Source organism: Hipposideros armiger, unplaced genomic scaffold (assembly GCF_001890085.2).
Source record: "Hipposideros armiger isolate ML-2016 unplaced genomic scaffold, ASM189008v1 scaffold_612, whole genome shotgun sequence".
NCBI classification, from domain to species: domain Eukaryota; kingdom Metazoa; phylum Chordata; class Mammalia; order Chiroptera; family Hipposideridae; genus Hipposideros; species Hipposideros armiger.
Window position 1 is genome coordinate 828,776 of NW_017731962.1, and position 23,261 is coordinate 852,036.

At 56.0% G+C, this 23,261-nt stretch overlaps 1 protein-coding gene across 1 annotated transcript in view; it reads right to left on the bottom strand.

Annotated features, from left to right (window-relative positions):
- ITGB2 (integrin subunit beta 2) overlaps window positions 1-15,240 on the bottom strand; it is a 32,152-nt gene extending 16,912 nt beyond the window's left edge. The window contains exons 1-6 of the mRNA XM_019625005.1: window positions 15,083-15,240; window positions 5,166-5,226; window positions 4,813-4,901; window positions 1,846-2,026; window positions 1,455-1,625; window positions 530-880 (exon numbers count right to left, since the gene is read on the bottom strand). Of these exons, the coding sequence (XP_019480550.1) occupies window positions 530-880; window positions 1,455-1,625; window positions 1,846-2,026; window positions 4,813-4,901; window positions 5,166-5,226; window positions 15,083-15,106 (877 nt within the window). The 5' untranslated portion in view covers window positions 15,107-15,240. The remainder of the gene's footprint in view (window positions 1-529; window positions 881-1,454; window positions 1,626-1,845; window positions 2,027-4,812; window positions 4,902-5,165; window positions 5,227-15,082) is intronic.
- Between the last annotated feature and the right edge of the window lie 8,021 nt (window positions 15,241-23,261).

Below are 23,261 nucleotides of genomic sequence, written 5' to 3' on the forward strand. Positions count from 1 at the left end.
CAATCAGTGCAGATGTGGGATTAAGTCCTAAAGAAACTATTCCCAAAGAGGGAAAGAAAATACTTGTAGAAATGTTTATCATAATGTTTATCACTGCGGACACAAAAGAGGAAGGAACCTAGTGGCTCCGAAACGGATGGGAGAGGCAGGCACGTTCGCAACACGCGTGTTGTCACAGTGAATGTGTCTGTGACGCAAGAACAATATGCCAGCGACCTGCAGAGCAGCTGGAGGGCTGGTGCTGTGCGAGGCCAGGACCACGTGATTTCCAACATGGGTTGACAGTGCCACTGCCATTTCGATCGTGAATGTAGTGGGTGGACCGACAGGGCAGGGCGGCTGGGCGAGGGGCAGGCTGGACACGGCCACCTAAGCCACATGGCGAGGACGCCCGTGTCCCGAGGGGCCTGGAGGTGGGGGGTGGTTCTGCTCCAGGAACCGCCAGGATCCGGCCACTTAGTGGCCTCACTTTGCAAGATCCTTGCTCACATTTAGGCTTCGGATGATTTGCCTGACTTCCCCTATCAGCTGATAGTGATATCTGTGGGTAACCAGCAGGGCCTGGGGCTCATCAGGTCCCTAAGAGGACACAAGGTGAAGGTGGCCCTCAGGTCGGGAGATCTGTGGTAGGGCCTCACCGGACACGCGGCGACCTGCATCATGGCGTCCAGCCCGCCCTCAGGGGCGTCCAGGTTCCCAGAAATCAGCTGCTTCCCCACCTCCGTCTGGAATTGGTTGGAGTTGTCAGTGAGACTCAGCACGTGCCTGAAGGCGAATGGGGGCTGGCACTCCTTCTCCTTGTTGGGGCACGGGTTCCTCAGCTTCTCGGGGTGCGTGTTGACGAAGGGGAGCACCGTCTTGTCCACGAAGGACCCGAAGCCTGAGGGGTGGGGGGGCGGTGGTGAGGAGCAGAGCAGGCATCAGGCGGTGGGAGGGCAGGGGAGACAGTAGGACGGGCCGTGGGCATGTGAGTGCGCAGCTGTGTGTCCAAGCGTGTGCACGTGTGTGACCGTGTGTGTGGTGTGTGTGTGTGTCCCCGCAATAGAGACAGCAGCTCACAAGGAGGCAGAGATGAGGGTGGGGTGTGCCTGAGACTCGCACTTTGTCAACAAGGCCCTGCTGCGTAGCACGCAGGCCCCTTGGCCTGCGGTCAGGTCTGCGTGTTTGCCGTGATTGTCTCTTTAATGGTATGATTTGGCAGGCTTCATTTTTTTAATAACTGACACTGAAGCACTACTGTGTTTTGAATGTATCAAGGAACAAACAAGGAGAAGGAAAGAGGGGCGAGGGAGCGGAGGGGCCGGCGGTGTGTACAGTGTCAGGAGAGCTAGAACCCAGGTGTGTCCTTGGCGAGGACGCCCCAGGGCCCTGCCGCTCAGGATGTGGGTGCGGGGAGGTGTGTGGGCAGCACGGCCAGCCAGGATTCAGGGCAGGACTGAGTGGGTCGGCCTCACCGACGCGGCCGGACTCCGTGATTTCGTTGAGGGCCCGGAGCAGGTCGCCCCCCAGCTTTTTGACGTTGATGAGGTCATCGAGCATGGAGTAGGACAGGTCCATCAGATAGTACAGGTCGATGGGGTAGCCCTTGGCACGCCTGAAGGTCACGTTGAACGCAGCTGCCTGACCTGCCGCAGAGACAGGGGAGAGTGAGGGGCAAGTCGGTTTGGTTAACACGGGTTTAAACCGTGACTCAGGTTGTTGGCTACAGGAGTAATGGGCTGTCTGAGAGGGAGAGAGAATAGTTTTCTCCAGATGTTTTTTTCTCCCTTTTACAAAGAACAGAGAACACGGGATTAAAAGAGACGCAGTCCCCACCCGCAGACCCCCAGCTGGGGCCAAGCTTGCCTGGTCTCAGGTACAGCGTCACTCTCTGTGGGGACAGCTGCTTCTGACCCCCCTTCTGGTCCACCTGGCTGTCAGCAATGCTCCTGGGGTCTATGATGTCATCCGCTGCACATTTCATAGCTAGCAGCTGCTCCCGTGTGTCACAGCGAATGGAGTCAGGCTGCCCCGGCCCGGCGAAGTTCTGGGGGTGGGCGGGGAGTCAGATGTCAGGAGGAGTTAGGAGGAAATACGGGCCTGACCTTTCTCATTTTCTCTGGGATACAGATGTCCCTGTGGTGAGGGGACGGGGTAGGGTCTGGACAGCCTGCCGGGAGATACCTGCTGCCCAGGTGGCCTGTCCATGAGCCTCCCAGACCACACTAGAGGTGTGTGTGTGTGTGGGGGGCAGTTCTCCCACTGCCTTCAGCAGCAGAAAGCACTTGAGAGCCAACGTGTCCAGCCCAGACTGACCGTTGGGCAAACCCTGCACAGCCCAGAGCCAGTAGCAGCCTCATTGAGCGTCCGGCGGGGGGTTCTGCCCTCCATCGGCAGAACCTTTGTGGGAGGGAGTGGCTGTCTCCCGAGGGAACACGGTGTCCCCTCCCAGCCTGCATGGCAGCACTGGGGCACCTCAGGGTACCTCAGGGCACCCCGGAACACAGGCCAGGACTCTGGGCCAAGCCCCTCACAGTCCAGAGGGGGTCATGGAGCAGCATGGGGTCCTGGATCCAGGGTGCTTTCCTCATGACCACTTTGCTCCCATCGAGGCCCCCTGGGTTCTGACGTGGCAGGAAAGAGAAGGGGCTCCCCTGGGTGGGTCCTGACGCTGGGCCAGAGCCAGCTGCACCCAGGGGACAGCGTGCCAACACTAGGAGCTGCTGAAAGCATAGTCACATCGGTGCTTCCTTTCTCAATGGAGACTTGGAGGAGTCGCCAGGCAGGCAGAGGCTGCCTAGGTGCAGGGGCTTGGGGACATGGTGGGGACAGGGGAGGGGCTGTGCTTCCTGAGCTGCCGCTGCACTGTCTCTCTGTTGGAACCCTGTGAATGCTTTAGGTACTCGAGAAATAAAATTAACAGGAAAGGAGAAGGAAAAACCCCAAGATGTAATCACACAGAACAGTTGGCCCTAAAGAATTTCAAATGACTATAATAAGCTCACGAGGAAGGGCGGGGGGCGGGATCCACCCAGAGAGGGACGTTTTCACCCTGCGAGGTGACCATGCCCGACGGCAGGAGGAACTCGGATCACACCGACTTCTCCCATGGGCTGCTCGGGGAAGTGGTGTGGGCTGGCAGGTCTGAGACCACCTTCTGTGTCATAAGATTGAGGAAAGGAGGAAGTGTTTGCGGGTCCTCACGAAAGGGAACACCAGGAAGGCCCTGAGAATGGCGTGATTCTGCGGCCGGGCCACAGTGAGGACCGGTCTGCAGCATCTTATTACTTCAGAGTAAGAAAGGGCTTGAAAAGGAGGCTGGGGACACCCAGGTCACAGAGCCAGCCTAGAGAGGCGCCCCATGGCCACCTCTGGAACAATTTGAGCATGACAACGACAAAATGGCAGTGATGGATTATAAGCTACCACATACAATAAAAATCCATGGGTCGCTACCTGTGAGAGAGCGAGAGAGGGAGAGAGACAGACAGACAGACTAGGGGAAGGGAAAACTCTCCTGACATCAGAAGCCATTAGAAAGAGTCAATGAGCCACCCCGGTGATGACTGATGGGACACAAATCATGGGTGGAGGCGAAGGCTCGTGGGCGGAAGCTTGATGGGGGCAGAATGTTTCCTGGCCTCAGGCACCTTCCCACAGGTTGCTTAGTAGCTGCAAAGGGAACCTGTGACTTCACGGTGCACAAGCCTCACAGGCGCCACCTCAGCAGGGGTCCAAGCCAGAGTCACTAGTGCTGGGGCAATGACAGCGCGAGGCCCTGTGCGGGGCGCCCGCCAAGGTTCGGCTGGACAGAATGGGGGGCACGGCAGACAGACCCACACTGACAGGCAGTCCAAGACACTGCTGACCTGAAGCTCCAGAAACATCCCAGATGTGGGGAATGTTCCAGACTCAAGGACGCTAAGAGACCTGACGTTTTCAATGCAGTGCATGGTCCTGGGTTACAACTTCCACCAGGGATCAAATTGCTATCAAAACATTATTGGAACAACTGGCACATTTGCTTTTTGGTTTTAAGTGAATACCTTGTTCCTAAGAAAGACCTTTGGAATATTAAGGGACAAAATGGCTTCATGTCTGCTATGTACCGTCGAATGGTTGAGAAAAACTAATAATGTGTGTGTGCACCTGTGTTTCCAAAGAGACCTAGTGTCAGAGCCTCAGGGCCCTCCAGGGGAAGGGGAGTGTGGTCAGTGTCTGGGGGCATTCCCAGGGGTGCAGTGTGGTCAGGATCTGGGATATCCTAGGAGAGGAGGGTGTGGTCAGTGTCTGCAGGGTCCCAGGGGAGAAGGGTGTGGTCAGGGACTTGGGGTCCCCAGGGAGGGTGTCTCTCCAGGAGGAGGGTGCCCTGGGACAGGGGCTGTGACTCAGGGACAAGGAGTTACTCTGTGCCCTGGCTGTGTGGGGCCTTTGCCTTCCTCCTCAGGGGTCTCACCCTAAAACATAAGAAGACTGAAGACAAGAGGGAGTTAGGGTCCCGGTAGAGAACTTCTGCACTTCCTGTCCATATTCTGAGGGGTGGATCACCTGCCACCTCCCTGGGGACAGGACATGAAGCTGGCCTTTCCTGCCTCCTGCCTCAGGGCCCAGGACACAGCACTGCAGTGCTGGCTGGACTTAGCACAGCCTCACTCAGTCGGCCTCCAGGATGCCCTGGGCCAGGGCCTGTCTGTCTGCCCCTCGGACAGCCCTGTGCCCTGGGGAAAGGGACTGGTGAGGGTCCTGAGTGCCCGCAGTTTCAGAGACAGGGAAAGGAGGTCTGGCCCGGGACGTGGGAGGGTGGGCTGGCCCAGCCAGGTGTGAAGCTCTTACCTGCTGCTGGCACCAGGCACAGCCAGGGCCCGACTGGATGCAGTCCCGGCAGGTGTTGACTTTGTACTTGGTGCACTCCTGGGGGAGGCCTGGGGGCGAGAGGCGGGCCCTGTGAGCAGGGCTCCCACGCAGAGAGCTGGTGGCACAAGGGGCTGCAGTGATGGGGGGGGCGGATGGATGACCAAGCCCACACTCAGGGGTGGATGGACAGGGAAGGTCAGCAGCGGGACCCGGAGGCGGACCAGACAAGCCCGGGGGCACATGTTTGCTAGGCTCCAGGAAGGGGCCTCCAGGAGGATGTGAGGGAGCAGGGGATCCTTCCCAACCAACCCGGAATGTTCCACAGAACTCACCAGACCCGAGGGTGAGCAGACACACCAGGGTGAGCAGCAGACAGTGCTGGTGCAGCATGTCCTGTGGAGGGAGGGGTCTTGGTGACAGCTCAGGGCCTCAGGCTCTGGGGCGAAGTACCCGTGGAGCCCCTCCATGCCAGCCTGGAAAAGCAGTGCCGGGAGGCCCTGTGCCTGCTGCTGGGGACGTTAGCAGTGTCGTGAGGCCAGCACAGGTCAGTCTCCCTGAGTGCCCTGAAAGGGGCTGCATGCCGGCAGGAAAGCGGCCTGAGCGGGCGGCTGGGCTGCCACAGCCCTGAGCCCAGCAGACCTCCTGCTAGTGACGCACATGCACAAACATGCACACACAATCATACACATGTGCACGCCATCATACACGCGTGCGCACGATACTGGCTGCCTGGGTGGCAGGCCTCCAGGTCTGAGAACTCGAGAGCTGACTGTGAACTTTCATCTGACATTGAGGAAGTGGCAGGCAGGAGGCAGGTAGGCAGGAAGGGGCCGTGTTTTATCAGAAACAAAGATCGGCACAGCTCACCCTAAATGTAATGTGAATGCCAGCTGCTCTTCACAGGGCAGGCCTCTGAGGCTCCTGGGGTGCCCTGCCCCCCAACGCACTGCCCCGTGCCAGTGAGCCAGCAGGGGGGCTGTGGGGGCCCTAATTGGGGTAAGTCTGCCTAGGCTGACAGAGGGCCCAACGTGGGGTCCGCCTGGGGCCCGCCTATCCTGAGGACTATGTGGTCCCTGCCATGGCCTGTGGGGTTCTGGGTGTGCATGGTCCCTGCCCACGGGCTCTGGGTGCACCCTGCTCGTGGGTCCTGCCATCTGCTCTGCTTTCCTGCCCAGCCCCAAGTTCCTACCTCTTCAGAGGTAACCCTGCTCCCCACTCCCCACAATATTATACTCAGGACCCAGAAATGTCAACACAGAACCCTCGGTCCTTCCCATTTGGGTCAAAAGCAGAACTGCTGCCCGCTCTGGCTTCTGGATCACAGCGGCGGCCAGCCAGGGCAGCGGTTTCGGTTCACTCCTGGACCCCCACTTGTGAAAGCCCCCGTGTCGCCCCGCTGTGGGTCATGGAACTCAGGCCAAGGCTGGTTGGCCTCAACTCTCCATCTGTGTCCCCCTAAGTTTGGCAGCTGGACTTGCGCCCCAGGCGTGCCCACCGAACCCTCGGCTGACCTGCATTGCCCCAGGGCGCAAGGCCCAGTCAGCCTCAGGATAGCACCCCACTTCTGGGGCTGAGGCTCTCCAAGTAGAGGGCAGGGAGCCCCCTCCGCACATGCCCCAGCCATGCCTCTGGTCCAGCAGGGTGAGTACATCCCCCACGCTGGGTCAGGACCTGCAAATGCAGCACTGCCCTCTCTCCTGTGGCCACAGACCAGGCCCCATACACGCATGACAACCAGCTTGTAAACTCCTCGCGTCCTCACATGGGGAAACTGAGGCCCAAGCAGCAGCAGAATGTGGATCTGTGACAATGAAACCATGCACTTCCTCCCACAGAGAGGGGAGTGCTCTGTGATCAGGGCAAGACCCACAGACCGCAGGGTTCTGACCTGGGCAACAGGAAGCCGGACTGGGCAGGGGGGACTACGTGCTCCTCAGGGTGATGTCTCGCTTGCTCCAGCACTAGACAGATGGCCCTGCCCCAACCCTGTCTGCCACACAGCTGAGTGAGGTCAGGACGCCTGCACACATGGCGGCTCTGGGTGGCTCTGTGGACTCAGAGGGTGGACAGATGGAAGGAGGCAGAGCACGGAGCCCGCCCAGCAGCCCTGCTCTCCGCCTCAGTCAAGCAGGACAGAGTAGGCCCCTCCTCACTGGGCCTGGAGCGGGGCCACAGTGGATGTGCCTGGCAGCCCCACGAGCCCTCAGAGGCCCAGGGTCTTGCCTGCATCCAGCTCATGGACCGTTATAGACCAAGGCCCATGTGGGCGTCGTCCTGGAGGCTGGCCCCCGGTCAGCACCGGGCAGTGCCCGAGCCCGGGAGAGAGGATGCCTCAGGGCTTACTCTGCGTCGGTTTCCGCTGTGTGACGGGGGTTTATGGGCCTGTGCCCCGCTCTGGGAGGACTACTTGGATGGCGATAGTATGTACAGGGATCTTAGCACCTGGTACCGGCAGGCCCTGGACTCAGCAAGGACAGCTGGTGCGAGAGTGAGCAGGCAAGTGGGAGGCGCAGGGCTAAGCCGAGACGAGGGGCCAGGGCCAGGAGGGAGGACGGCACGGGTCCGAGCCAGGCCTCTGATGTCCCGGTGTCCCCGGTCCCCCGCCGTCAGAGGCCTGGGCGCCCTCCCCACCAGCCAGGCCGCAATCTTCCCAGATCTAGAATGGCCCCTCACCAAGACTCCAGGTGAGGGGCTGGCCGAGTGGCTCAGTTGGTTAAGAGCTCGCTCAAGAGTTTGAGCTCTGAGCAACAGCGGTTCGATGCCCGGCCCGAGCTGAGCTGCTGTTGAGCTGCCAACAGGTGGCAGGATGGCTCAGCCAAAAAAAAAAAATACGCAAGGTGCAAAACCCCAAGTCAGGCGGCTTCAGAAACCTCTGGCCCCAGCAGCCTGTGAGAACCTCGACCCTGCCCACCAGGGGGGAGATGTCATAACCGAGAGCAACTCAGGAAGTGGCATCCCCGAGTCCCCTGCACTAGCCGTCTTCCTGAGGCCAAGTGCCAGGCGTCCTCCTGTCCGCACCCAGTGAATGCAGCTACGGATGGTCCCACCTCACCAAGGACAAAGTGCTAAAGTCAGGTTCTCAGACACGGAAGGAGCGTTAGAAGAAAAATTGAGTATTCCTTCCAAATCACACACCCTCACACGAAAAAATATCTATATTTGGTAAAAGATAAGAAAAAGAGGAAATGTTACAAAAGAAAGTTGAGCAAGCAGCAGAGGGAGGCGCAGCGTCTGAGTCAGGACAAGACGCTGGTGTCATATCAGGCTTCCTGCCAGAGTGCAAACCTCAGACAAGGCCGCTCGAGTCCCCAGCCTCACTGACCATCAGCTCTTCACATGGGAGCCTGCCCTTGACCAACGTTGTCGGGGTCAGAGAATAAACCCACCGTAATTACAAGAGGCGCCAAATCAAGTGCCAGGGAGCAGCGAGCATAGATGGCGTCCTGTGGGAAAGCAAAATGTAGAGAAGGCGGGGACTCCCCTCGCCCTGGGACCGGACAGTTCAGGCTGCCCCATGGAGGAAAAAAGGCAAACGTCTACAACGGGTCTAAAAGAGGCCTCAGCCTTTTTAAACCAAAAAGTGTCACAATCTTTTTTATCTGCTTTATATCAACACTCAAGAGAACTGGACAGGGCTCAGCTCCAGGAGCTGTGTGGGCACACACAGCCTCAGATCTCAGGGGTCCAGACTGACGCAGGGGACACAAAGGGCAAGGGGATCAAGGAGGACACAGCCTACAGCTTGCTGAACCTCTGGTGCCACAAAGACATCGTCCGGCCCCCTGCGGACACGGTAATTCGCCATCGGTGAAGTCTGAGAGCGGAAATCTGAAGGGCCGCAGTTTCTGACCAAATGGAATAAAAACAGACCTCCCACCACACACATTATTAGAAATTTCAAAACACTGCTGCATATCTCGTAAGTTAAAGAGGAAATCAAACTTATATTTACAAACTTCAGAAAAGGTGACACAAATGTCCTGTATGCAGTGTGATGGCACCCTCTGTCCCCTTGGGGACATGAGGCCAATCCTTAAATGCTTTAGTGATGAGTGAAAAGGGATGACGGAACATGCCCAGGCACGAGGGATCCAGGAGTTTGGGAAAGACCAGCAAAGCTTTGGTGGCAGAGGCAGAAAACACACAGGTAAGGGCGGAAGTCGGTAAATCAGAAATAAACAAAAAAAGCAAAAACTGGTAATTGCATCGAACCCGTTTCCTGGGTCGACTGGAAGAGAACATGGGCAACGATCGCTGAGGAGCTTTGAAAGGAAGAGTCAAGCCAGAGGCACGTGTTATTTCCAAGGCCGTGAATGTGCTGAGGAGCTCCGGACCCACGGCCCAGCCCACATGAGGGAAGACAGCGGCTTGGACAGTGGCCTCAACAGGGCTGAGCAGAAACGTGCCATCCCGGGAAGGCGAGTCTGGTCTCCCAGCACACCACACACCCCGGTGCCCAGTGGCTCTCAGGGACACACCATCATGGCAGCCCTTCACACCACGGGTATGTAAATTCAGTTTTAGGAAATAAAATGATAAAACAAATAGACGAATGTGTACCTCAGAGTAAGGACACCTAAACGTAAAACCTAAGGGAAAAAAGGTCAAGAAGATAGATTGACTCTGAAACAACACATTGGTACATAAAAAAATGGAATTTTAAAAATGAAAATATTTAATTACTATCTAATGCAAAAGGTGAGTGGTAACCCTTATCTCCCAGGAGATCTGAGAAATGCATTAACAAAAGGCAAGCAGCCCAGAGAAAAGGCTGCGGGCAGGAACAGACAATTCGCAAAGGACACCCAACCAGTTAATAAACTTAGGACAAAGCCGCCCTGGCCAGTGGTCAGGAGCAACAAAGTGACTACATTCCTCATCTAGCTGTGGAATGGAAAACGTTTTGCACATTCCTGGTGCCCACGCAGGGGAGGCTGCACAGCAACGAGATGTGCAAACAGCCCAGTTTTCAGAGTAAAAAGGTGACCTTGGGAAACCAGGAAAGGTAGGTAAGTGTGCCAAGCCATCCAGGTTTCTGTCTGGGTGGTGCCACTGTAAATATTTTCCACTTTCTTCGTTATTTCTGTTTGTGTTTTCCAAACGTTCTACGATAAGCATATGGAATGGTGGTTTTTTGGTGTGTTTTTTTTTTAAATTCATACATCTAAAAAAAATCTGAATTTCATGATGGTTGATAAATTGCCCTGAAGTTTGCTCTCCAGGTTCCAAATGCTGTCAGTTTCTGTCCCTACTGGCAGCATTTGTGAGGCCAGCTACTCCATGGCTGGGAAGCGTTGACACAGCTGCGGGGCCGCTGGGGACCTCCCTGCTGCGGCCCCTGCTCCTAGGTGACTCACTGACTCGCTTTCTCACTCGTCCATTCACTGAGTAGGTGGCTGCCTATCTCTTCTCCGGGCGCTGAGATTCTGACCTCTGCAGAGACCTCGCAGCTTCCCCACCTCCACACTCCCACTGAATTTCCCTCACACTTGAAAACCCACACAACCACATCCACACTATGTAAAATGAACTGGGGGGAAGTGCTGTTCCTGTGGGCTGACTATGTGAGTGCCCCCAGCCCCTGGAGCACTGGGAGAAAACGACCCCATGCTGGGGTGTACTCAGGTGGCCTGCTGCTCAGAGAGCCCCCCCCCCCAGGCAGGGGCCCCAGCTTGGTGAGGTCTTGCTGTCCACACGGCTGGCCTCAGCCCCTGCCTCAGGTTCTCAGCCACCAGGAAGCCCTCAGACTACTTCTAACTGTAGCGCAGGGTGCTGCACCCCCAGGTGACCCTCTCCCTGGAAGCCTCCAGAGCAGGGAACCATGCCATGTGGGCACAGTGGTCTCTGTGTGTCAGACTGGCCGGATCTGAGATTCCAGGAGGCCCGACCCCCACCCCAACCCCGTAGAAGCTGGGGCTTGCTCTGTGACAGCTCCTGGGGGGTGGGTAGCTGCGGGACGCCCGAGGTGGAAGGATATGGGTTCACAGGGAGCTCCCACCAGTGGGCCGTGGCCCCTGCTGGGACAGCTACTCAGGACTGTGGGTCCCACACTAACAAGACTGGGCATTGCCCACAGCACCCGCCCTGCTGGCCTGGCTACATGCTGCACTCATGGCCTCGGTTTATTCACATCCACCCAGGGTGGCTGTGCATGCTACCCACTCCACAGGATGGCTTAGAGAGGGTCAGTCCCTTCCCCAAGCCACACAGTCAGGACAGATGCCGGGACTGGGGCCCACGTCAGCCTGACCCCAGGGTTGACACTCTCAAACCTACGCCCAGCAGCTGAGTGACTGTGGACAGGCCATTTCAACTCCTGAGCCTCAGTTTCCTCTCTTGTTACAGAGAACCAAGGATGCTATGATGGTGAATTTCATGTACCAATGTAGCTGGACCACAGTACTCAAGTATTTGCTCGAACTCGGGCTTAGAGGCTGCTAAGAAGGTATTTCCTAGATGAGATTAACATTGAACCTGGAGTAAAGCAGACTGCCCTGCACAGTGTGGGTGGGCCTCACCCAATCGGTTGAAGGCCTTAAGAAGACTGAGGTTCCTGGAGGGGGGACTTCTGTTTTCACAAGGCTTTCCAGCTCCAGCTGCAGCATGGACGCGTCCCTGGGTCTCAGGCTTGCCCTGCAGAGTTTGGGCTTGCCAGGCCCCACAATCACATGAGCCAGCTCCACAAAATAAATCTGTCTCTGCACACACAACACGCACACATACACACACACATTCATGCACGCTCACACTCATGAATACACACACACTCACACACTCACATGCACACATACATTCTCTCCCACACACGAGCACACACACACAGTCACTCACACATGCATACCCACACACACACGCACACGTGCACACACTCACATGCACGCAAACACTCATACGTGCATGCATGCACTTGCACGCACACGCACACACACACTCACACACTCACACTCATACCACACTTCCTATTGGTTCTGTTATCTGGAAACACTGACTTCGCAGATGCCAGGTTCAGGGAAGCTTGCTGGGCTGTGTTTCACTTCAGAGCTGAGGTGGATAGGCTATGGCGGCTTCCTACTCTGCAGGTTCTGGAGGCTGCAAGGGCACATTTCTCCCCCCATCAAAGCTGTAGGCGGTTGACACCACACCTCCCACAGAGCCCAGCTGACCACACATGAGGCCATTCTCAAACCCAGGCTGTGTGGTTTCTGTGCTGAGCAGGGGCTCGGCTCACGCAAGGGGCTCACGAAGAAGCCGGGGTCTGCCTGCTCCCTAACTACTGGGCCCTGCTACTTGGCTGCTGGGAGGGTGAGTGGCCTGGACACCCTCAGCTTCAGAGGTGGGAGCCCTGGGCCAAAGCATGAAAGCCTGCCCAGGTCACAGGCTGGGCAGCTCCAGGAGCTGGATGTGCCTGCCAAACTTCACGTCACCTGTGACACCGTGTCACCAAGGCGCCCACACCAATAGTGGAAGTGACTGGAAATCACCACCCAGTCGAGGGCCCCCACTCTGTCCACAGCCAGCCCTGCGGGGAGAACAGGGGCTGGAGAGCTCTTTCCTGCCCCAGGAGCACTGAGCAGCACCCCTCTCACTTCAGGCCCCGTCCCAAGTGCAGCGGCTGTAGCCAAATGCAGACCCCTGCTAGCCCACTTGGTGGGACGCCCATGCATAGAGAGGAGGCTCGAGTTGTCTGGGACAAGCGGGGTCTCAAGATCACAGGGCCCTCTGCGGCTTGGGCACCCCGGCGCCACCCAGCTGCCCACTTGTCTCCCAGAGCGCATGCTGGGCAGATGCCCTCCATTGGGGCCCCACCACACGGTCACAGGCAGGTGTGGGGTGTGATGATCACAAACAACATTCTTATTTTAGGTCCAGTCTGTGCAGAGAAACACAGACACTGACCACAGCTAGCACCCTGACCCGGCTTGCCTGGTGGCTGTCACCCAGACATCACCAAGAGACGGAGAGCCCCAGGATTGGGGTTTCTCAGCATGGTCAGGCCCCTTACCCATTGGGTGAACACAAGTGGCATTAATCCCTCACAGGCAGTGTCCTCATTTGTAAAATGTAGCCAGCCACCCCATGACATCACCTCAGGCAAGACTATGGACACTCACAAAGTGACAGGTGTGCACAAAGGTGAGCCCTCCAGACATGTCCCACAGAGCTGGTGGGGGCCTGAGTCACACGGTGTCACCAAAGGCTCATTGCTGCCCCATCCATGGGCAAGCGCCTATCCCATGCCCTTGGGACTCAACCTGGGCCTGAGCTGCAGCTGCAGGAACCCCCTGGACACAGGTACCCCTCGCCCACACGTCCCCCACACCGCCATTCCCTGTAAGCGAGTTTTGAATTCTATATTCGATTATAGAATCAGCTGGAGAAGTTAAGCTATGGGCTGGCCCAGCCCAGCCCAGCCCCCCCACTTCACAGATGGGAAGCCAAGCGTCCTGCTCTCGTCACACTCTTCCACAGTGGGACAGGATGCAGGCCTGCCCCTCCCATCCCCTGGACAGCGCGTGCCTCCTCTGCAGAGCCTCTGCAAGCCACTGGACGGTCTCGTCCACACCACAGAATCTCCAGGTAATAACTGTCTTGCTGCACGCCTGCTGTACCTGGGGCAAGCTGACTGCTGTTGGGCAGGGTACCCACCCAGATTTCAGCAGAGACCTGAGGCTGCTGGAGAGGCATCTGGCTGCCCAGCCGGCCCCTCAGGAAATGCCTCGATTTTCTCACTGGTGGGGAGCACTGGGGCAGCCCTGAGTCCCCTCTGCCAACGCTTGTCTCAACTATTTGCTCATGGGCACATGCTGAGCTGCAGTGAGACCCTGCATGGCCTGGGCCAGGCCAGTCCTCGGTCAACTGCCCTCCCCTCAAAGGTCAGACATCCACAGAGTAAGGCCCTGTGGCCCCACTCCTGATGGGCTAAGCCTCTGCCATGCCAGGACCTCCTGGGGATAGGGACTCCTTTGATGCTGTGGGGGAACCACTAGCACAGGTCCCAGACTCAGTAGTGGCCTAGTGCAGCCCTGGGTGGGGTGGGGGCCCCTGCATTGTGAAGCTGCTGGGTCACAGATGGACCCCCAACGCTTCTCAGCAGCTCTTCTTTGCAATTCCCTAGCATCTGGCCAACTCACTTGTGCCCTGGGCCAGGGGAGGACTCACTCTCCCCTGCCCATCCCACCACGGCTGCCCCTCCTCCTCCACCCTGTGGTTCCAGGTACCCTCAGAGGAAGGGAGCTCTGGGAGACCAGCTGGGAGCAGCAGTGGGGACCCCAGCACACATACACAGAGTTGGGGAAGAGGACAGGGCTTGCGTGCCAGGGGGACGTGGGCTGGAGGAGGGGACAGCAGTGTGCAGTTGGCTCCCAGTGTAAACAGGGCTCCAATCTCCACCACCCCCCACCCCGCCCTGGGACAGGCCTCCAGGAGCCTGGTTGTCTATATGCCTGTCCCCCTATAACTCAGCTGTCACCCAATGCCTTTATGTCTTCAGGCCTGAGATGTGAAACTGCTGAGAATCCAAGAGAAGCAATGGACACACCACCGAGAAAACGCACCATAGACACACAACACACACCCCTCACATACACTCACACTCCTCACACTCACACTCACGCACACACTCACACTCACGCTCACACTCACGCACACACTCACACTCACACTCACACTCACACTCACACTCACACTCACACTCAGACACATGGACACAGGCTCTGCCAAGAGACAGACCCGCCCAGGCAGCTCCGGAGGCGTTAAGAAAGCAGGGAGCTGACTCAGGCAGGAAGAGGAAGGAGCAGCCGGCGAGGCCCCACTACCCTCTTACACAGCCCGGCCTCCCACAGCCGGGGGGTCTTGCCCGACCCCGGTCTCCTCCTGCCTCTGCCAGGCCTCACAGCCCCCATGTCGGGGGCTCAGCAAGTGTCTGTGGCTATTGGGAGACCGGGACATGGAAGCTGAGACCTGGGGTCTCGGCCACATCATCTCCCCCTGCTGGGTCCCGTCCCCTCATTTACAGACCCCCCCATGACTCTGCACAGCTCTGCGCCTCACTGATCTCAGTAAAAGGGGGCCTGGAGTGGACGATCCCAGGGCAGGTGACATGGACCAGGGCCACCAGGGCCCCTCCAGGGCTGGGTCACCTAGAGCAGCTTCCCTTGGGAAAGGCTGCAGCCACACCCAGGGAAAAGCCACAGTGCTGAACTGGTCCCTGTTAGAAAGACCAGCCTGGACAGGAGCCCTGTTCACTCACCCCGCTTGATGGCCTGGTGACCATGGCAGGGACGTCTGGCTGGGCTGGCAGGGGCTTCTGTCTGCTCTTTCCCAGGCTGGTTCTGCAGCCCGTCTGGGATGACACTGGCCAGCCAAGAGCTTGATGGTGAAGGCAGTGAAGGCACAATGCTTCCTGTTCTGAGGCGCAACAGGGAGGAAGCTGTTTCGTATGGGTGATAGCACCACGTGTGGCCCATCAGCCCAGCCCCTGCTCTACATGGGCTCCTGAGGGGGCTTGTCAGAGAAACATCTGCACAGGCCAGATGGGGGACGCCGTTCACTGTGCATGTCACAGCAAGAAGTGGAGCAACTGAAGAGGCATAGCTACTGGGAAGAGGGGCCCATGGCAGCACGAGCCACTCACCCACATGCAGAGGAGATGGCCGTGCCCTGCAGGGGGCAGGGAACCACAGGAGAGGAGACCTGGCCTGAAGACCCGGCACCCAGAGCGCAGAGTGCACCCACCACAGAAGAAGCAAACAGGGGTATTGGGGCTGAACTCTCATCCATGGAGATGGAAAGGAGCAGAGGACAAAAGCTGGAGAGCCAGTCAGGGCAGGATGAGGGATCAGCTCAAGGCATAGGCGGTGGAGAGAGGGAGACACATCTAGACGCGTGGATGCCCAATGTCCATGTGACCACAGGTGTCCAGCGGGGAGAAGAGTGACAAGAGAGGAGGAGATACACAGACAACAGCAGAGAAGTGTCAGATCCTGGAGGACGGGCCAGATGGAGCCTTGGCGTGGGCTGCGGTGGGCGGTGGGGTTCTGTAGCTGGGTTCATTCTGATGCTGTCACAGAAGATAAAGGATAGCAAGAGAGTTATGCAGGGAGAGGGAGAGGGAGGGAGACGGAGAGGGGGAGGGAGAAAGGGGAGAGGGGGACACCACTGCACAGGTCACATACTAGACAGAGACCTAAGACCATATCAACCAATCACATTCATGGACCGTACGACCTCACTGTTACTTTTCTGAGCGTGACAAAAGTCTTATGATGATGTTATAGAGCCCCATCTTTTAGTTACATGTTGAAATAGGACCGATGATTTGATGCTTCTGATTTGCTTCCACACAGTTGGGTGGGGAGGGATGGAGCATGGTGTGTAAATAAAACACGTGGCCGTGAGTTGATCATTGGCTGAAGCCAATGTTGGGGACATTTGGATTCACTAAACTACTCTGTCTACTTTTGCATATATGTGAAATTTTCTGTAGTAAAAAAATTTTTTTAAACTTTAAAAAGTATAAAGTTGTTTAATGGGTATAAAGTTTCAGATTTGCAAGATGAAAAAGTTCTACAGATTGGTTGCACAACAATGTGAATATACTAATAATTGAACAGTACATGTAAAATGGTAAAGACTGCTAAATTTATTTTGTGTTTCATCACAATTAAAAAGAAAAAGGAAGTGAAAAGGATAACTACTGCATTGTTCTGTACACCTGAAACTAATAATAAAATAAAAGAAAAAAAAAAAGAAGAGAGAATCCACATTTGGATTCCACATGAAAAAAGAAAAAAAGAAAAAAAGAAGTGTAAAAGATGCTATCAGGTGACCTGCTAAAAGAGACACTGCAGGTATGGGAGGGATTTCAGGGACAAGATCTCATTTTGAAGAGGATTTGGGGAATAACACCCCCCCACACACACCCCCATCCCCGCCCCGTAGAAATTCCATTTGCAGCCACTTTCACGGAGTCCTTCCTGACCATCAGAATGTCTCCTGCCTTTCATCAGGTGTCACCTGCTGGACACTGAGCTAGATTCCCAGAGGCCACACAGTCTGAGCCCTCGAGAACATCAGGGTGTGTTCCAGCCAGCGTGAACAGAAGCAGAATGAGAGGGGCCCCCCAAAGTGACATCCAAGTGTGGGGGTGCAGGGGGCAGCCAGGTGAGCTTAGAACTGAGGAACAGATGCAGAAGGCAGGCTGTTTGCACCTCCTTGCCGTCCTGAACACGGGCTGGGCACCCCAGTACCGCCTCCCACCCAGCCAGGTCCCCACAACAGGCAGCCAGAGCTCCCGGAAAGGGGGCTTCTTCGTGAGGTTTGAGGTAAGAAGTATTTTCACCATGGAGAATGTGAGGAAAGGGGGTCCAGGCTCACTTTACAGAGATTCCTGGGTGGGGCTGCAGTATTTCAGCCCTTGCTGGGATGAAGGAAGGAGAGTCGGGGGTGGGAGGCTGAGCAAGGCAGGGAAAACCCAGCCCACCCATTATTGGAGGGGCCTGGGGTCCAGTGCCCCCCCCACTCCCCAGGAGACATTCAGAGGAAGCACAGCCCAGCACCCAGCACCCAAAAGGCAGAAGCAACCCTGCCCGGCGTGACTTGAGGGCGTTGGGGAGGAGGCAGGCTGCTGGGGGCACTTCCCTGCTTCCGGCTGCCCCTCTCACACCTTCGCTATCCGGCCTCTGCCCAATGCCCTCCAGCGGCGGCAAACTCCCCCAGCAACCCAACAACCTATCTTCCTCTGACCCTCCCCCATCTTTACTTTTTAAAAAAAAATGTCCTCCTACCAATAACTTCCTCCTGCAGTGTTAATTCAGCTGTTGCTCCCTTGGCAGGAGGCAGGGGCTGGTGAGGAGCTGTCAGAGGCAGCTGTGGGGGCGGCAGGGTTTGGCAGCCTCACTCTCACACGCTCCTGGTGGTTGGGGGAACACAGCAGTAAACAGTGCCTGCGGGTGCTGAGTTCTTTCTCACCCATCCCTGCCAGTCCACAGAAACAGGCAGAAAGCCGCCCAGCCTTGTGATGGAGGTCCTAAGTGTGACCCAGGCCATGTAGGCACAGAGGGCAGCCAGGTGACCTGGAAACAAGAGATGCCAGAGGTCTGGGGTTTCCAGCCACCTACTGTCCTAAACACTGGCCTGGGCGCCCCAGGCGCACCTCCCACCCGGCCCCCAACGCCACTCTTCACACAGCCTCTTCGTTGCCTTCCTCTTTCCAGCTTCCTCCCTCCGTGGGAGGGAGCTGAAGAGGTGGCATTCCTGCTTCCCTGACCCATCCAGGAGGGGAGGCCAGGGACAGGGGTGGGGGTGGGGGGCTGGCCCTTGGTCCCAGCAGGGGTCCCCCACCCTCATCAGAATGCAGAGGTTAACTGACAGGCTTGGCCACGTGGAAAGTGTATTAGGACTGTCCGGGGGTCAGAAGACTTGGCTTCAAGTTCAAAAGAGATGAGTGAGCAAAAACTTAAGCAAATATCATCTCTGGGGGAATACCAGAAAGTTGTAGAAGGAAGATGTAATGAAGCATGTGTTCTCTGCTCAGCAACGCAGAAACTCACCCAGTGAATAAGGGGAGACCTGAGCAGGGACTAAAATCCAACCACCATCCAGCTCTGCCAGAAGAAAGGGGTGGGTGTGGTGTGGGGAGCTGTGCCTCAGCCTCAGGAACAGGAGGCAGGCGGCCTGCTTTCCCGCCCCTCCAGTCCATCCCTCCCCCCCCTGCAGACAGCAAAGGCCAGGCTGAGCTGTGGGGCCCAGATAGGTCAGAGGGGCCACCTCGCCCTCACCCAGGTCCAGGTCACACCTCTCTCTCCTGGAACTTATCAAACTGCCATGTCCTGCTCAGTCTGTGGTCTCCACCAATGCTGACCGTGGGCGTCTTTGGGGATGAGAGCCCGCTGAAGTCTGAGCAAGCTGGCCCCTTTCAGACCCTGGGCTAAGGGACTTGGTTTCCACAGGTGCTTTCCAGGCCCCTCTCGCCCCAGGGGCCTGGCCGCAGGGAGGCTGAGGGTAGAGATGGCGCTCCACTTGGGGCCCAAGGGCTGGAGGCACTGCTACGGGTGGCACCCTGAGGACTCTGTGTCCCTCTCCTTCTCTGGACCTCAGTTTCCCTCACCCTTCATCCCACCCATGTTGTGAGGACACATGAAAGGGTCCCCTAAAGGGCCTGGCACACAGCAGATGCCGAGAAATGGAAAGACATGAATAATAAAAAGAGAATGAGACTCAGTCCCAGTGATTAGGAGCCTGTGGAAAAAAATCACAGCAGATTTTTTATTTTGAGGGGAGGGTCTATGTGTGGATTTACAGAGAAATTTCTTCTCATTGAATTTTCGGCTTTACCTCTTAACTTTGAACCTGAGGGAGCACTCAAATCCCCCCCCCCCTCTGGGTTCTTTGCATGTCATAGGTAGGAATCCAATTCTTCCCCCTTCCCCCTGGAACGAGTGCTGCAGAGACCCTAGCCTTCTCTGAGCGTTAAGAGCAGGAAGGAGGAAGCATGTAGAGCCAGGCCAGGCAGTCAAGGCCTCCCAGTGAGGGGGGCAGCTGCCCCGCGCACCACAGGAGAAGGTGGGTTTCCAGCAGGTGAGATTTAGCAAAATTTTCTCACACTGCTTCCCAGCCTCCGTCCCTGGCAAGGTCTGCAGAAAACTCCCACTTCACCCTCCCTTCCACCTGGGACTCCTCGTTTCAGCCAAACCCAATTTACCTGCCTCATCCCTGAACACACTTGTGTTGTCCCCACTCAACACTGGGCTCTGAAGCCCTCCCTGCTGTCTCCCACCTCCCCTCCGGAAGGGTCCAGCCCAAACGCTGTCTTCCCGGGACCAAGAGGGTAGATGGGGCTGAGCCCCTGGGCTGTGTGCTGGGCAGTCACTAGGAGGACTTTTCACACTTAGCAACAATGAAAACCCCAAGTTGAACAGGCTGCCTGACCCAGGGAGAGAACACACAGACGCTGACAGGGGCTGGCCCCATGCACTGCCCAGCCCCTGGGCACCGCCGGGCATCTCTAGACAATGGGACCAAAGGGGTTTTAACACTGAAAACTGTTTTCTCTACTTTACAAATCGCCTACGATAGCTGCATATTAATTTTATAATCAGCAAAGGATGTTACTATAAATCAAGCTATTTAGACACAAAACCAAACCAAAGGGACCCAAACCCCAGAATATTGCCCTGTGGGGAGCTGGGAGAGGGTTGCAAGGACAGGAAAGAAACGCAGCTGAAGGATGGGGGGACGGGGGCTCTAGGGCCGCCCCCAGAGGGCGACGGCCAGGCCAGTTTAGGGGACAGTCCACCAGGGCTGCACCCGTCTTGTCGCTTTGGACAGAGCGTGTTGGGGAACTCGCAGCTTTCGAAACCTCCTTCCCAGGCCCCTACCCCCGCGCCAACCACTTCCTCCAATCGCCCCCACAACTCCCTCCCGGGTGAGTCGACACCTCACTTCACCCTAAGAGTTTCCAAATTTGGGAACTTTACAGTCCCCAGTCGTTTGCATCTGATTCCTGTCGCGTTTCTGGGCGCGAACATGGGGGACCAGCCACCCGAGCAGAGGCGCTCAGGCTGTGCGCCTGCCGCGCTGCCCGTGGGCCGAGGGGGCAACGTACATGCGGGGTTTCTGGAAATACGCCCAGTTACAGAGATGCCCAGACGACAAAAGGCCCCGAAGAGACCCAAACCGATCGTTTAAAATCCCAGACGTCCCTGAACCAAAGCCAAAAGCCGCAATCACTGATCTGAGGTGACCACTAGCCGAGCGTGCCTGGTCCCAGCGACGGGGGCCTGGGGCCGCTAGGACCGAGGCGCCTCAGTCTCGCAGTGCGACTGAGAGGCACAGGCACCCAGGTGCCCGCTCCCCCCGCGGGAATCCGCTCACCTGCTCCCGCACTGGGCCCTGGAGAGGCTTCTGGCGTGGTCTGGGCGCCCCTTGGGGAACCAGGCCTGGTGCAGACTTGGCGCCTGCCTCAGTCTGCCTACCCCGAGCTGGTTGATGGCACCACTGCGCGCTGAGGTACCCGCAGGTCTCAGGGGCGCGCCCCAGAGTTGCCACCTCCTTCCCACAGCCCATTCGTTCAGGAAGCGCAGGAGGGGCTCCAAGAAGAGAGGGGGTGCCGCTGCCCCCCCCATCGCCCCTGGGGCAGGGAGTCTGCAGAAAGGGCTGGGGCAGAGTCTGGACTTGACTCCTGCCCGGCTCAGGCACCCCAAGGCCTGTGCGCTGCACGCCCAGTGCCCACGCTGACACCGGACACCCAATCCCGACACCGGAAGTCTCTGCCTTTGCTCCTTACCTACGCGGGGGTCCTGGAATCGGCCCAGCGCGTCCTGCCTGCAGGTGGTCCTGCCACTTCAACTGCAGACCCTCAAAGATCCTGGAGGCGTCCCCATTGTAGAGGCAGGGAGACTGGCTCAGAAGTTCCCCAGCTAAAATCTAAACACTTATAAACCGGTTGTATGAGAAGGATTCTCACTTTTACTTAAGTAAGCTTGAAGCTAATGTTCGCTTCAACATGTGTCCTCATGGAATATATTCCCAGAACAGAAAAATTACCAGGGCTGTAAATGAGAAACCACACAGTACGAGTTAACTAACAAGACTGCCTGACTACCACTTAACCTGTGGCGAGAAAGACGTGGCAGCATGGCATAGGTCAACTTTCATCCCATTTCAAATGTCAGTGTTTAAGTGAAGGGAGTCCAAAAACAAGACTTCATGTTGAGAGATTCACATTTTTTTTCTATAGCTGCGTGGTTGCGCGTGCACTGTAAGTGCTTTCCCTGTGTGCTAATGAACTTGCTTCCCAGGGTTTGTTGTTTCCAGTTACACAAATGTCCCATTGTTGTGCCAAGGGGCTGCTACTTTAAACCCTGTTCAGAGCTGTTGAGTGCCGAAAGAGGTATTATAATTATCAGGTCAGTCCTGTGCTCAGGTGTAAGCCTGAGAACACACACACACACACACACACACACACACACACACTCACATACACACACACACACACACACACACACATACACACATACACACACACAACTTACTCTTTCAGTCTAGATCAAACTGTATTTTCTTTGAAACATATTCGCCAGGAAGAACACTTCTTGTGTGGACCACCAAATAAATTCAGAAGAAAAAACATCAGTCCCATACAATTTGAAATGCTTTAATTAAAGTTACAAATTCCCCATATTTTCTCCAATCTCTTTCAATGATTTTAAGCATCGAGACAATTAGCCTGAAGGGGGGGTAAAAAAAGAGCTTAGCACTTCATTTTGAAACATCTTACATAGCCCAGGCCAATGCTCTCGAATACCTAGATTTTTTTCTTTGGTCATATAGGGCTCACCTCAGATTTCTCCGGTGACAAGAAATACCATGAGTACTTAACCTTGGTGGGGTGCCTACTATGTGACCGGCTTTTGACATATGCTAGCTCCACCAATCCTCACAGAGGAAGGCCTGACCCCGCTTAAAAATAAGAAGTGGAAAGCCAGGGAGGTTTTGATTTGACTAAAGGCATGCAGAGCTCTGATTTGCATCCAATTTGCATCGGACTGGACTGCAAAAGCAGATCTCTCTTCTGCTCTTCTCTATTATGTAATAAAAAAAAAAAGGGCAGAGAAGAGTTTAATGGATTGTCTCCCTTGTGTAAATAAATACAATCTCGTTTAAATTGCAGTCCCACCAAAAAATGTCCTAAGCACGTTTTCTTTTGTTTCGCCCAACATGAGCAATTAAACAGGGGTTTGATTTTCAAGCGATCAATCAACAATAATGAATGACAGGCGGTACCTAGCACTATAAGGCAAGGTGTCTACAATTCAGCAAAGCTAACTAACTGATCAATAAAAGACACTACAGTGTTCTCATAAAGCATATTAACTCAAGAAGGTAAATAACACATATGCACGAATGTACCTTAATATTCTCAGGTCTTCTCAGGTCGTTTAAGGTAAACAAATGGGTATCTGGCCAGGGTACTTGCTAAAACACTCTCCTCTGTGGAGACTCTGTACCGGGAAAGCGCTTGTGAGGTTCCAGTTAACGTGCTGTGGATGACGGATGTGACTGAGGCAACAAGCGAGGGAGCAGCCGGAGAAGACTTCTTAAATGAGCTGGAAGTTGGCATGGGCTTGAGAGCAAGTCAGCACCAGGTAAGGCAGAGGCAAGAGTCTTCCAAGAAGAGATAACATCTAAGTGAGGACCAAGGCCTGGGATAAACCTGCAACTTTCAAATATACTTACAGAGCTGGAAAGAAATGCTAAGACCATCAGGATGACACTCATTTCCAAGGTGAGAAAACCAAGCCCAGAGTGGTTAAACGGTCTGCTAGTCACGCAGCTACTGCCAGGGCTCAGATGACACTCTGCTCTCACACTCTCGCTCTCACATCCGCTGTTTCCTTTCCAACCGTGTTTGTCATCCACTGTCTAGC